Source organism: Magallana gigas, chromosome 6, assembly GCF_963853765.1.
Source record: "Magallana gigas chromosome 6, xbMagGiga1.1, whole genome shotgun sequence".
In the NCBI taxonomy this organism is placed as follows: domain Eukaryota; kingdom Metazoa; phylum Mollusca; class Bivalvia; order Ostreida; family Ostreidae; genus Magallana; species Magallana gigas.
The window spans coordinates 49,651,689-49,666,942 of NC_088858.1; the positions used below are offsets into that span (position 1 = coordinate 49,651,689).

Genomic DNA, 15,254 nt, shown 5'->3' on the forward strand with positions numbered 1-15,254 from the left:
CAGGCTTTTTATCTTTCACTCAGTGTTGACCTTTCAAGGGAGATAACTACTGCGGACATTACCTGCTCTCTAAAGCATGGATTTTTTCTTCTTTGATTTCCATGCTTTTCTTGAGAGCCTCCTCCATCATGCTCTCTAGGGCTTTGTAGCGACTGAAAGTAAGAAAGTGATTCATTGTATATAAGTCTGTGAGTAAGATGACAGAGGGGAGAATAAACAAACATGGTCACACAACCATCTACAAACACGGTCACATAACCACCTGTCAATGGTGATGTATTGTACTCAAAGTGAAAGTTTATCCCTTATTATAAAACATTGTACAGCCTGTCCCACTAAGTGGCTCATTTGTCCCTCATGTTAAATCGGACTAGATTATATCAGTCATGATTGAAATCCCTTTTTCTGTCCTATTCAAAGATGGGTCTGATTTCTATCACAATTATTAATTGGGGATCAATATGCTCTATTTGTAGAATTTAACACACTTTGGTGAAATCATGAGCTATATTCAGTCATTGATTAACTACATACTATCACCCGCTTTTTTCTTTTCAAAGCAAGATTTATTTTTATTTCTCGAGCCCAGAGTGCCACAATATACTTCACATTTAAACAATTCTACTAAAATAATTACTGGTATAAGTGTTTTCCGTTTTTCAAAGTAAAGCTCTGAGTATATAACACAGAGAAGTACATTTTGAACAATGGAGAGGAACTAGTAAATAGTTGACAATCTACCTGGACACAAGTTGTGAATTTTGGTTAATTATCACTGACCACTGAATGACCAGTATCAATAGTCAATGGAGAGCTTAGCAAATGTTAGTTTGTTCTTAAATATTACAGTAATCTTCAATTCCAATAATTCCATATCCCCATTTAAAATACAACCCAATTTACCTATAGTTTTAACCACATCAAAGAGATGAAGTCCAATATTACATAGAACACTGTTGTTTGATGCCATTTTGAATGCATTTGATTATTTAAACATAACAGAGAAAAAAGACTGTAGCAAGATCAAAGCAGTATTGTTGAAGTATACAAAGACTTTCATTTATCTGTTGACATTGTTGGGACTGTACAGACATTAGCTTTACAGATTCGATCATTGACATAACACAGTACTTGTGGATTCCCTTGCGTCTCTACGAGGGGGCTACAGATATTTGGGGGTTGCCCAACAGACCTACGCCTCTGACCGGCAGTCAATATTTGCCAATGAATTGTGACATCTATCGATCAAGTCCTGGTGTTTATTGTATGGTCTTGTTTCCCACATGCAACAAAAACCTACCCATTGTGTCCACAGCATTCCAGTGACACCCCCAATACAACAAATTAAAGGCCAGGGTGTCCCAAAGTCACAAAGTCAGGCCAATTATACACACTCAATGGCAAGATGCAAATCTTTCTTTTGCCAAAAGATTCCCGATTCCAAACAAAATATATAATTTCATGTGTGAGAATGTCAATTCATTCACGGATTCCGACAAAGAACTTTTGCACAGCTGATTCAGCTGAGACAGGTTTGGTAAGTCAGCAAATAATGCATACAAGTACATTGAACTTTCATCATGTTTTATAGGAAGGAGTTCCATCGCCATAATATGACAGAACATTCTCGGAAAATGTTTGACAGGAATTATCAATATCAGTCTGCAAACCAAAGCAACCAATGCCAAAGTGTGTGAAGACCCAGCATCACAACCTAAAACTTAATGTCCAACAGCAGTATATACTGCAAAAACTTGATGAAATCTGGGTAACATATTACAATTCAATCCATCAATCAATCAATCAATCAATCAATCAATTAATCAATTTTACTGTATCATAGCATAGAACAAATGAAAGATAAGGAGAATGAAGAAAATATGAATATGAACTACCACAATTACAAAATGCATGTTCCTTTATTTCAAATTAATTTTTGTAGTAAAATAACAAATGTTCAAGGTCAGCATAGAGTTTCCAAGGAAAATACTGTTTACATAAAGTGAACAAATGTTTGATAAAGCTAGCCTAATTTTGGGCCTTTATCAGTTCAACAAAGACGGAAACTGAATTGTCATATCCTGTCTTTTCAAGATAGAGAATTATCACAACTTTTGTTAAATGATATAAAGCAAAATATCCAGTACGCCTCTAATCTTATTAAAATGACTGAAAAAAATTTGTCTGCTTTCTACAATTAATAAAATCTGAAGTGAGTTAAGCATGTTCTGTGTACCTGACTCATTTTTTGAGAGAACATTAGTACATCCACCCTGCTGTGGTTCCCTTGTGATGATAGTGTTACAAGACAATAGTACCCGGCAGATACTTACACTATAACTTTTTCTTTAAAATTCTCAAACCCATCATCTTCCTCATCAGAGTACTTGTACACATCAAAGCTGTACTGTCCCCCCTTTACGTATTGCCCCTCCTCAATGTACTGTTTCTCCTTCGAGTACTGCCCCTCCTCTATGTACTGTCCCTCCTTTGAATACTGCCCTTCCTCTGAGTTAATACAGGTATATTGCCCTTCATCTAGGTCCGGGGTTTCATCCCCAACACAAGAGTCCACATCAGAATTATCGCCCTGATCAATGGATTTCATCTCTGTAACACTGGGCTGGTTCTCATCCTCGGAATCAGAGGAGGAGGTGTACTGGTACCCTCCCTGACCCTCAGAACCCCCGGGAGAGTTCAGTCCCGACACATTACACTCAAACACTTCTGGATAATCACCCTCATATATCACTTCCATCTCCAAAAAATGAATCCTTTTTCTTTAAACTTCTTTTTCTCTTCAAATATATCCATGTAAGTTGTACCATCAGAACCTCCTAATTTCACCAGCACTCAGGTGAGCAGAGTTTTGTGGCAGGTACCCTGGGTCCCCCTCCATGCTCTGTGGTTCCCGATTAAGGTCAAGTTTACTCTAGGGATACTATCCACCCTGTCAGAGAACTCTACCTGTGTTCACAGCGGAAGTGGAAAATCCAATTGACAGAAAGATATTTTTTAAAGTTAAGCCTCTTCACCCTTGCAAGATAAACAGTGAAGTCTGATAGACAATTCTGAGAGCGGGGTCTTAAGGATCGATTTCCTGCCTGTAACAAAGCCAGTGTTACATAGGGTAGAACACTCACAGAGGAGTCAGCCCAAGACACTGAACATTTAAATATCAGGAGTCCGTGAAGTCCGTGGCAGGAACATATGCTACCCGCATCAGTAAATTGATTAGTATGGGAAAAAATAATCCTCTCTATGCTTAAATTGAGAGTCTGGATACAATATGCAAACTAATAAGCCCAACTTGATTTTTTTATAGTTTGGGAAGCACATAGCCAGTAATTATTTCATGCTGGGTTCTACTTTATCATATTCAAAATAAAATTACAGATCAATATTTTCTCATTATCTTTTTTTATTAGTTTTATTTCCCTCATGCAGCTTCCATCCCAGGCATTGGTAGCAAACAGGAAAAATATCAAAAAGGCAAATTCTTGACTTGGTTAAATTCTCATTTACATTTACTAAAATAACCCTGATTTCCTTGTTTCTAGGTTTTACTAAAGGAAACTTTAACTTTGCCTTAAACTTTTTAATTGGTTTAAAAAGCAATTGATTGTATAGTTCAAGGTATGACACCTCAAAATTTAGTGTAACCAATACCTTAATAACCAGTACAGTGAATGATTCATATTGAAGAAGAAAATAAACTTGGCTACAAAATTCAATAAAATTGATATCTTATTACAAAGACAAGAGTATTTTGATAGATAAGAACCAGCAAATACACATTATACAAAATGGAAAACGAAAATCTTGTATTTAGCAACATAACTGCCACACTGATGACAGGATAAAATCTGTAACCTTTTAGATTTTTTATAGTTTTCCAATCATTGATTGGGAATACACTGAGTGTGGGATACATAAACAAAATAAAGAAAAGCTAAATGCACATTAAAGTAGAATCGATCTCTCTGTATTGTTGGCCTCTTGAGACAGATGACTGTTGTTTACCGACTGGAGACGTGGTCTGTTACTAAATACACCCTGTATTAACCCGCCTGTCTTATGTAAGCAGGGCCAGGACTCAAGTATCAAGGTAGATCTCGGCAAAAATACACAAAGCCTCGCTACATCAAGTCAGGGAATAAAAAACATGCTTTTAACAAGCTAAAAGCCAGTTATTTTTACATGGAACAAATTCTGCTAATTGAAAGTAAATAAAGAAATTTTCAAGAACTGTTTTGCTAAATACACACAACATTCCTTGCATTACCCACCATTGTGTCAGCTCAAATTGAATGGAGTTTAGCCAAGAAAGTTTACTCCCTATGCCTCAAATCATTGAAATACTAAGAAAAGATATTCTAAATATAATTCAAACAGATACGTCTTTATGAACTAATCAAACAAACAAATTCCAGTGACATACGCAGACTATGGATATTTTTGAGAGCTTCAAAGTTATTGTCTCTCGCAAATTGAAAGTTAAACAAAGAACTCTTAACACTGATACAAATGAAATCTCAAAAAGGAGACAACTCCTGTCAATATCAATAAGGGAGATCATTTGTAACTATCTCAATAAGGGTGATAGTTCTGCTTAATTATAAGAGACAAGTTTATGAACAAATGAGATGAGGTATACATAACTATAGGTATTAGTTGATTCTTAATATAACTGTAATCATGTAAGTTAATTCTTACTCATCACTATTATCATCAGGTAACTGCTGGTTAGTTGATTCTTACAGAGAGGTAACAACAAGAAAGTGTATTATTACAGAGAGCTTAATACTGTTAAGTTGATTCTTACTTAAAGGTAATTACTGGTAAGTCGATTGTTACAGAGATGTAACAACTGGTAAGTCTGTTCTTACAGAGATGTAACTACTGGTAAGTTGATTCTTACTTAAAGGTAATTACTGGTAAGTCGATTGTTACAGAGATGTAACAACTGGTAAGTCTGTTCTTACAGAGATGTAACTACTGGTAAGTTGATTCTTACTTAAAGGTAATTACTGGTAAGTCGATTGTTACAGAGATGTAACAACTGGTAAGTCTGTTCTTACAGAGATGTAACTACTGGTAAGTTGATTCTTGCAAAGAGGACATTACTGTTGAGTTTTACTTTTCACTATATCAGAAAGGTAAATCAATTCTTACAGAGTTACCCAGTAACTACCAGTAATTTGATTGTTACATAGATTACCTACTGGTATGTCATTTCTTACAGAGTGGTAAGTATCAGTTAGTCAATCCTGACTTCTCAGTATTTTAAAGAGTGGTAAATACAGGTAAGTTGATACTTACTTTTCGTCCTGTCGGTGGTCAGCCATCACTAGCTTCTCCTTGTTGATCCCCACCCTCTCCAGTTCCTGGGTCAGCTTGTCAAAGTCATTATTCAGGTTCTGGCTCTTTATCTTCTCATTCACCAAATCCTTACAAAACAAGGGTATTTCCTGTATTATCTGATTTTTTTTTAGACAATACCAGTTAAAGCTATTTTTATGAAAAAGTATCTACTTGTCCTTAGTTCATAAAAATCAAAACATTCTTATGCTAGGATTTGAAAACTTTAAAATTCAGAGACATTAAATAAGTCTTGCAAAGATGCCCATGATGATGCTAGGGAGCAGTGAAAACAAAACCTTGATGGAGAAATATCAACATTGCCTAAACCAAAGACAGCTGAAAGATAAAGTGTCAGAACTTATTCAGAAAAATAAGAGACTTACCTCCCTGAGTGTGGCCACGGTCCTCTGATGCATCGCACAGTGCTGCTTCACCTCTCTGTTCTCTTTCTCCAACTCACGCACATGTGTCGCCGTGTCTTTATGAGATTCATACGTTTTCTTCAGACTTCTGTGTTCCCTGTCTAAAGCACCGTATTTAGCACTAATATCATCAAAAACAGACTCCTTTAAATCCAGTGTCTGTTTCACTCGTTTGTTTTCCTTTTCTAGAATGGATTTCTCTTTGTTAATTTTTCTCACTTCCTCTTCCAATTCTGACATCTGTTTTTCAGTTTCATGTAGTCTCTTATTAGAAATTTTCATCTTTTCAATGGTCTTCTGGAGTTTTTCATTTTCAACTTCCAAATCTGAGTTGTCTTTTTCAAGCTGCTGCACTCGTTTTGTTGTAATTTCTAGTGACTTTTGGACTCTCTGATTTTCATTATCCAAGTCCAGAAAATCCAACTCCATCTGTTCCTGTTTCGTGCGGAGATTTTTCTGCACTTCCAGAGTTTTCTTCAGATGCTTAAGCTCCCTGTTTAGTGAATCTTTTTCATTTTCCACTTCTGCAATTCTCAATGAAGAGTTTTTCAAAGCATCCAATGATCTCTGTAGTTTTTGATTTTCTACCCTTAAATTTATCACATCCTGTTCTAGAATTTCCTTTTTCTGTAACTGAACATTCAAACTTTCCACAGACTTCTGTAATTTCCTGTTCTCAACATCCAGGTCTGAATTCTCCTGTTCCAAGGTCTCATATTTATCACAAGTTAACTTCAAAGTTGAAACCATTTTATGCATTTCATTATTTTCTTTTTCTAAATTGGCGTTCTCATTTTCCAAATCTGAAATCCTATCACAATTATGCTTCAAAGAATTATACGACTTTTGTAGCTGCCTGTTTTCGTACTCCATCTTGGACAGCTGATGGTCCTTCTGTGACACAGACTGAGACATCCGCTTGTTCTCTCGCTCCAGATCTTTGAGCCGGGCATCGTTCGTCTGTTCACTCCGCGCTCTGACCACCTCCACCGTGTGAGTCAGCTGTTCCTTCTCTCGCTCCAACTCCTTCACATGCCTCTCAGAATTCTCCTTCACTGTGTCCAGTGTCTGTAACAGGTTCTCCTTCTCCATCTCCAGTTGCTCCATTTGCTGCTCCAGTTCCAGACAGTTCTGCGAGTTCTCCTGGCTGGTTTCCAACAGTTTCTCCACTTTCTTTGCCAGTCGCTGGTTTTCTTTCTCCAGCTCCAGATTTCTCTCAGCGTTCTCAATCAGCATCTTTTCCTTGGCTTCCTCCAGTTTCTGGTTCAGTCTCTGGTTTTCTAGTTCCAGCCTGAGGATTTTGGCATTGGTGGTTTCTGTCAGCTGGTCTGACAAACTACCTCCCATTCCTAACAAGGTACAAATTTATACTGCTCAACAATTCTTAATTATTTTTTAAACAATTCTTTATCTCATCTCAATAAATCAGTAAAGTTTTAATCAAGCCTTTTCATACAGATAAAAATATTGACTTTACAATTGATGACTCTTTCCTTTAACCCATTGACTATGGCATCGCTTCCTTGTCTTACCCATAATCCTTAGTCTGGCAGAGTCAAGCTCTTTCTCCAGGTTAGTGCTTTCATTCAGACTGGACTTTTTCTCATACTGCAGCTGTGCATTCTCTTCTGTTAGAATCCTCAGCTTCTCTCTGTCTGAATCTCTCTCCTGTGTAAAAAAAATATCTAAATAAGCTCTAAAACAACATATTTCAGTCATGGTATCATGAAAATAATAATGAATTTTTGGTACATCCTCCAATTTTTGAGACAACATACATGTGCCATTTCCTCGATCATCTGCCGTTTTTTCCGGAGCTCGTTCTCCAGTTCTACGACTGTCTCCACCCTTTTGTGACAGTTAGAAAGTTGCTCCTCGAGCATGTTCTTGGTTTCAATAAGAATTGTGTTGTCCTCTCTTAATTCCTGTAAAATAGGACTTTTATTGAAACTAAATATACATACAAGATATATGTAGACTGGGTAATTGTTATCTATGAGCTCGAGATGTGATGAAAAATATCTTGTTTTAAGTTTCAATTAAACTCCTACAAAGAAAAAATATTATAAGAGTTATGCCTCTTGACATGCTACTACATGTTATAATAAAATTCCAGCTCATTATTAGAATTTTGTGCACAAAAAAAAAAAATTCTTACATCCACTCTGGTTTTGTAGAATTCCAACTCATTTAGTTTTTCTTTGTATTTGACAATTTCGTTTTGATACCCGTCAGCTTTTCCCAACTGTCAAAAAAAATTACATTATAAATATTTCATGAATAACCACAGCTCATTAAATCTATTAAATTGCTTCGTAAATCAAGTTTCACTTATTCCAATTCACAAGACTTAAATATTTAATGTGAAATTTGAGGCCTCTTCTCTCAGAATGATCAGCCTCAGGAACAGACAAATTGGCCGATGAAATATTCATACCTTTTCTCGTAAAACGTCAAGCTCATCCCTCAGAGATCTCGCTGACCTGGCATCCTGAACCAACTCAGAATTCTGAACAGAAAATTTTAAAATTTTCTTTAATATATGACCTCAAAAAATTAAAAGAAATCATAATTTCATATTTTACTAGAATTGAAAATCAAAAAATATTTTCTATTAAGCTCTCTCACAAATTTCTTGAAGATTCGTTTACATACTAATTTTGAATCAAATAAAATAAAATTCACACAGGCTCTTTTCAAAATGATGGACCTCTTCAACATTTAAAGATCATCAATTGAAATCACAACACCATTGGCTTTAATAAGTACATGTATAACCCCTTATATATTCAATCAATTGTTCTTTCAGTTTGACATATTAAAGACACAGGGGGTAGAGAGTAAGGCGGGGCTTTACTTTGGACACTGACCTCATGCCTGAGTCTGGACACCAGGGACTTGTTCTCCTCAAGCTCATCCCTCATGTCTGACAAAACCTCCTGTTTGTCCTCACTACAAACAAAACAATCATCATCAAAAACACTGCAACCATTAACTCCATTTGTTTACCCTCTAATAATTTGAGAGACATCATTTTGTGGTTGTGGGTAAGGGGTACCCAAAAAATCCACTAAAATTGAGCCATCACAAATATTATTAATTCCACAGTGTCGTGCTGACAATCTAATCTCAGACTTACAGGTCTTGCCGCAGTCTGCGGATCCTAGCTTTACAGTCAGCTAACTCCACCACCAGGTGGTGCTTCTCAGGGCTTGTCGGTGGGGTGACTGGGACAGGGGTCCCCTGGATACTGCACTGTAGCTGGGTCTGGAAGAAATCCCTCTCCTGGACAAGCTCAAGAGATACCTGCATCAGAACAAATCTCTGTATAATGTATAGTCAATGCAAAGTCAGAACATCTCCTTATAATGTATAGTCAATGCAAAGTCATGGTTTTTTTTCTTTTATCATAGGAAGGAGGCAAATGAAAACAGAGTATAAAGGATTAGTATTTTTATTTTGTATAAATCTTTTAACTACAGTTCAAAAATATAGGTAAATAGTTCAATATTCAAATTTGTACAAAACAGAGAATACAATTTTAAAATACATGCATAAGTGATAATGAGTTCAAAATTACAAATCAAGATGAAACTAGAGGTACTGTGAGAAAGGTCACAAATTATACACCCTGCTAAGAAAATATAATTACTCAAGTGTTTTTCATTTGGAAAGTAATGGATGCACCATTTTTCTTCCATTGACATTGAACTTGCACAAATGACCAGAGCTCAAGGTCAGGACATATTTTCAGGTCCCAGGCAATCTCAGTGTCAAATTTTAGCTAGTAATTATTTTCTATAACAATATAAAACCTAGGAATTAAGCATTTTTTTGGACAAATAACCTTTGGTCAAGATCATGACACATCCTTGGGTCATAATCAATCTTTATGTGAAGTGAGAGCTCCACATGTTTCTAAATAAGAGAGTTATGGACCTGACAGAAATTATGCACTTTTCCTATTAGTGACCTTGAACTTGCCCAAATGACCTTGGGTCAAAATCAGGACACACCCTCAGGTAATAAAAAAAATTTTGTGTGAATATACTCTAATGTTCCTCCATAAAGGCAGGACTGGACACAATTATTCAGACAAACAAGGTAATTCCTATATACCCCCCCCCCCCCCAAAAAAAAAACTCCGTTTGCGGTGGACAAATGTTTGCTGAAATAGGTAGGAGGACAAAAGTTTACTTTAATAAGACGAACAATAGACTCACCTCAGCAAAGTCATCCCTTTCTTTGATGACCCTGGTAAGGTGCTTGAACATTTTCTCTGCATAGGTCTCAATTTGTTCTTGTGGTTCAATGGGCAGAATGGACTCAGAGTCATCTGTGATCTGTAGGAGTAAAAGCAGTATCATTTTAATATCATTTATGGATGCTTACAGCTTTTAAATTGAATTCAATAGAAGTATTTTCAACAAGATCTTAAACTAATATATTCATATTACATGTGTATGCTCTGCATTCATAAAGCACTTGTCATTGGACCTACAAATTATATGTTAAAATCAAAGCCTTTAATCTGTTTGATGTTTTGTTTGTTTATTATGTGGCTGTGTAATAAACACAGCAGTGTGACTTGTTTTGTGTGGTCTTTAAAAATACAACACATTGCAACTTTGCCAGCTTGCACTTTAAACATGATACAAAATGAATCGGCAAGAATCCAATTTGCTGAATAATTCTAGAGTTGAACAAAATTATGTAAATTGGACTATGGCTAAAAACATTAGCTAACATTGTTAACTATAAATTAAAGTTGAAAAATGCATGTCAGAATCCCAAAGAAAAAATGCCTCTACAAAACTTCCATTTCATATAAAAGCAACTTGTGACAAAAATATTATGATTTTGACCCTTTACCAATTTTTGCCTCAATAATTACATGTATTGAATCAACTACCCAGTAATAGGAAAATCTTCGGGAAAATAATATTTACGTGAAAGAAAAGATTGCATATTTCTGTCAGAGTAGAAGAAAATCCCAATCATTAGGCATTGTAAGGTGTACCATGTAGATGCATCAGAGCAGAGAACAAGAAACCTAATACACATAACTACTTAACAAATCTGATTAATATCCTAATGACATGTAAATGGTGCTTAATAAATGGTAATTTCATATCCTTGTACAATAGCCGGTTATGTCATTCCATACACCTTTTATGAATGGATAGGCTCATATGCTTAATGTGTTTATCAATAATTGCTGGATTTCTCCTTGTACATGATATCCACTATCAGCCATTCTTCAATACAGCTAATGTCTTTAGCCATAGTCCAATTAACAATGTTAATCTATTGATCTCTGGATTCAGTACTTCAGTATTTATAAATGCAAGCTCAATTCCTCAGAACTTTCCTACAACAAACAGTACTGTGTTGTCAAATTCAATGGCAGCTGAACATGGAATAAACTTGACTTCACTGTGCCCCAGTTTAAATATTGATAATTGCACTGAGACATATTTCAAGGGTTCCAGCAATAAATTACAGTCTAGGTATTCCCATAAAGCTACCAATCGATAGCAATTCTACCCACCATGCATTCCATTCTGTTAAGGAGAGAGGCTATCACCTCCAATAGCAGCAGAAGAGATAGGTTCATTTAGTGATTGATAAAAAGGCTATGAATATTAATGTTAATACCGGATACCTTCTGTTCTATATATATAGTTACATTGTGTGCCAATTCTAATTGAATACAAAGAATTCTATTTAGCAATACTAGTGCTATATTTATATACTGTAGGTGTGAGCATACTTTGGATATAGTCATTTGTGTACTTATAAACACATAACTGTGAACCAAATTAGTCCACTAACCTTTGTAAATACATGTACACTCTCAGGACTACCAATATATGGGAGTCCAAGCATTTGTATGTATAACAACTTCATGATAAATTATTAAAAAAAACATTGCTAATTAACAAACATTGTATTTTAGATAATTTTCATTGAAAAAATAAATGCATTGGAAGCCATCTGTTTAGGGATTCTAGTAAGTGTCAATGGGAAAAACCATAAACCAAATGCAACTCTTTGATTCTGTCTACCTTGAGACATTTCCATTTGATAACCGACAGAACAAACTGATCCTCTGAAGGCCGTCCATGTGAGACACACACTTGTGAGATATCCCATTACGTGCGGTGCACCAGACTGGTGCTGTGTCACCCCAGCTTTGTCTGTATATACCTGTGCAAACAGCGGAATCTATGCAACTATTACCCCTCAATACGTGTACAATATCTACACAATATACAGGATGTCAAACAGACTAATGGGCCCCTAATTCAACAACACACATAAACTGAACTTCCCCCATCTGCGTACACGTTATTCAGCTTCGATTACCTGTAAATACTTACAGAGCACACATCTTGGAGACAAATGGCTTAAAAAGTCTTGGTTCAGGTAAATATGAGAATTCAAAACTTTTATTTTTCCTTTTAAAGTTTGCATGGGCTCTGTTAACCATAACTCGACCAGACATATTTATCTTTGGACAATATTCTGCTTCCAATACACAAACAATTATTTTTCTTTCAGATAAAGAGCAGTGACAGAAAAACCTTGAAGGAATTAAAACAGCAAATACTCCATCTTTTGTTGAAAAAGTTTCACCACTTCAAAATCTTATCAAAACTGAATAAACTATAGATAAATGTTGATGGGTTTTCATTGTCTGTATACACAGAGTAAACAAGCTATATCTACTATAACAGAACAGTGTCATAAAGACCAAGAGTGGGGGATTAACTAGAGCTCCGGTGTGACTTTCAGTTATAATCCTCCTTAAACTGTTAGTCACCACAGCAAGGGTCTATAAAGCCTCAAAGACCATGCCAGCCATTTCCTGACCAATGCATGATGATGAAAACTGTTCCATAATGATGAATAAACCCCGTAACTTTTTATTGCTGACCTTACCACAAAACCTGGCCAGATTATCAATATATGCATTCTCACTTTAAAAATCTATGAGTCATGCAAAGAGTTTGACTTTTTCTACTGCCATCAAAAAGCAAAAGAGGCTATCTAAAGAATCCAATATTTATGCAGTGGAAAAATAACTACATGGTAGACCCAAAAACTATGGATTTAAAAGTACCCGTGCAAAAATTCAGCAAAGACAGCATAATCAGTTGATAAATGGAAAATGAAATAAGCTCAAGTTTAAACTGTTTTCAATGAAGACCTTTAAGCTGTTTTCTAGGTGTTTGTGATCAATATGAATATTTTCTAAGTAAAAATCCCTTCAGGGAAAAGCTTTATTCTGTTTTAGAACTCAGTAAAAATAGTTCTTGATTTCAGGCTGCATTGCCAAACACCTTTTTAGTCCACAACTTCTAATAAAACAGACAAACTGGTAAGCATAGAAAGGGCCTACATCGCTATTTTAGTAACAGATAAAAAGAACCTTAAAATTTAATATTACTGGTAATCTGAGCCAGGTTTTTTTTTTTCAGATGATAAATTTCATTTCCACCTTTCGTTACACCACACATTACATAAAGCATGCAGTTACAGGCATTGGACTATAGGTGTGTATAGAGATTGAGACATGTTAGTGATGTCACTGTCACCGAGTACAGACCTCTTTGATGTGCTCTACAATGGATGTCTGAACGTCTACGTCGAGCTCTTTGATCTTGTCTATGAAGTACTCCTTCCTCTCACACTGGACGGCACAGCCCAGAATCAGGAGCAGGGCCTTCTTCATCTCACTCAGGCTAATGTCTGTAAACACAGAGTTACAAAACCATCAAAATGTACAGAAATCTCACACATCTTCTATCTTTTGGGTTTCATTTTGTAATAAATAATATAACAGTAAAACTCGGTTATAGCTAAGTCAAAAAGACCAATGGAATTACTTCGTTTTATCTGTGATTCGTTATATCCGTAAAACGAATTAGTATAAATATCTATAGTGAATTCACAATATACAAGTTTTCTTTCACAAGACTATAATTTTGCTAATTGAGGCTTAAAATAAAAATACATTACTTTGAAAATTATATTCGAAAATATATTCATTCAAACTATTTTGTTAACTGGTAGTGCAAACTTTTTTAACTGTAAAGAAATTTGCTATAAAGGTTTTAAATTTCGTTATTATTCACCTCTACGGGACTCAAAATCAGTTTGCTATATCCATAAATTCGTGATATCCGAATTCGTTATAACCTAAAAATTTGGCAAAGTTTTGTTAAGAATTTTACCGGGAACTCAAAAAAACTTCGCTATATATTCGTACTAAATGAATTTTACTGTATTTGATCAATGAAAATTGAAAACAAATTATCTTCATTGACAAAAATGTAACCCCCCCTCCCAACAAAAATATTAAAACAGAGGCTATTTGATGACATCTTTGATTTCATGTCTTTGGTGGAATATAAAGGAAATAAAACTTAAACAAATGGATAAATATGTCAGCAATGTAATAGAACAGTTAAAGATTAACATGATTAGGTGGCTCTTCCAATCCAATACACACATAAATAGCCCAGGGTACAGTATCTCATCACAAGTGCCTAGCCAGTCAGAAAATTGCTATCTTTGATGTTGATTTATGTTACATTGAGTTAGGGAGCTCATCAATGACCAAGTCTGAGAAAGTGTGCTAGGGATTGAATGAGCAGATTCTGCAGGTGCTCTGTATCATTTAAATTGCTAAATGTGTGTCATCATTGACTGCATCTGTGGTGAGTGTCTATGATTGGCACTGCTAGGCCTACAGATGCTTATTTTATCAAAAGATGTCTGTATCATTGCTACATTTGTATCTCTAATTCAAATGATCCTTGTCAAAGAGCAGCTCCTGAAAAGGGGTACCCAAACCCTATCCTGGCTCCAGGAAACAGGTAAATGGAACCTTGAACTAAATCAAGACTTCAGATAACTACATTCTTGTACTGGCTCCACACACTAGGTAATTAGAACATGGTGCTGGCTACGTAATCAGGTAACCAAAACCATTTTGTTGGATACACAACAAGGTAACCAGATCATCGTACTGGCTACGTAATTAGGTAGACAGAACATTGTACAGGCTACACAACAATGTAACCATACATTGTACTGGCTAAATAACCATGTAACTAAACAATGGTACTGGCTACATAACCATGTGACCAACAATGGTACTGGCTACATAACCATGTGACCAACAATGGTACTGGCTACATAACCATGTGACCAACAATGGTACTGGCTACATAACCATGTAAGCAAACCATTGTAATGCCTACATGACTATTTCAGCAGAACACAGGTGTGCAGGTCCCATTACAAGGTAACCAGAACATTGCCATAATGAAGGTTACAGATCATTACCTTTGTCAGGCTCTCTACATATTGTCTGGTAATTGGGTAGCTTCAGAATCAACAACTGTTGCAGGACGTCCTACAAAATAGAGAGAACAATTACTACCTAATGTATCGATT

At 35.7% G+C, this 15,254-nt stretch overlaps 1 protein-coding gene across 5 annotated transcripts in view; it reads right to left on the reverse strand.

The window, feature by feature from the left end:
• Nucleotides 1–15,254, reverse strand: part of LOC105342396 (girdin) — a 33,641-nt gene that overhangs the window by 9,129 nt on the left and 9,258 nt on the right. For all 5 annotated transcript variants that reach the window (XM_011449339.4, XM_011449338.4, XM_011449337.4 and 2 more), the window contains exons 4-15: nucleotides 15,144–15,213; nucleotides 13,399–13,541; nucleotides 10,010–10,129; nucleotides 8,926–9,092; nucleotides 8,657–8,738; nucleotides 8,224–8,295; nucleotides 7,945–8,031; nucleotides 7,565–7,711; nucleotides 7,319–7,454; nucleotides 5,748–7,135; nucleotides 5,323–5,450; nucleotides 63–152 (exon numbers count right to left, since the gene is read on the reverse strand). In XM_011449339.4, the coding sequence (XP_011447641.3) occupies nucleotides 63–152; nucleotides 5,323–5,450; nucleotides 5,748–7,135; nucleotides 7,319–7,454; nucleotides 7,565–7,711; nucleotides 7,945–8,031; nucleotides 8,224–8,295; nucleotides 8,657–8,738; nucleotides 8,926–9,092; nucleotides 10,010–10,129; nucleotides 13,399–13,541; nucleotides 15,144–15,213 (2,630 nt within the window). The remainder of the gene's footprint in view (nucleotides 1–62; nucleotides 153–5,322; nucleotides 5,451–5,747; nucleotides 7,136–7,318; nucleotides 7,455–7,564; nucleotides 7,712–7,944; nucleotides 8,032–8,223; nucleotides 8,296–8,656; nucleotides 8,739–8,925; nucleotides 9,093–10,009; nucleotides 10,130–13,398; nucleotides 13,542–15,143; nucleotides 15,214–15,254) is intronic.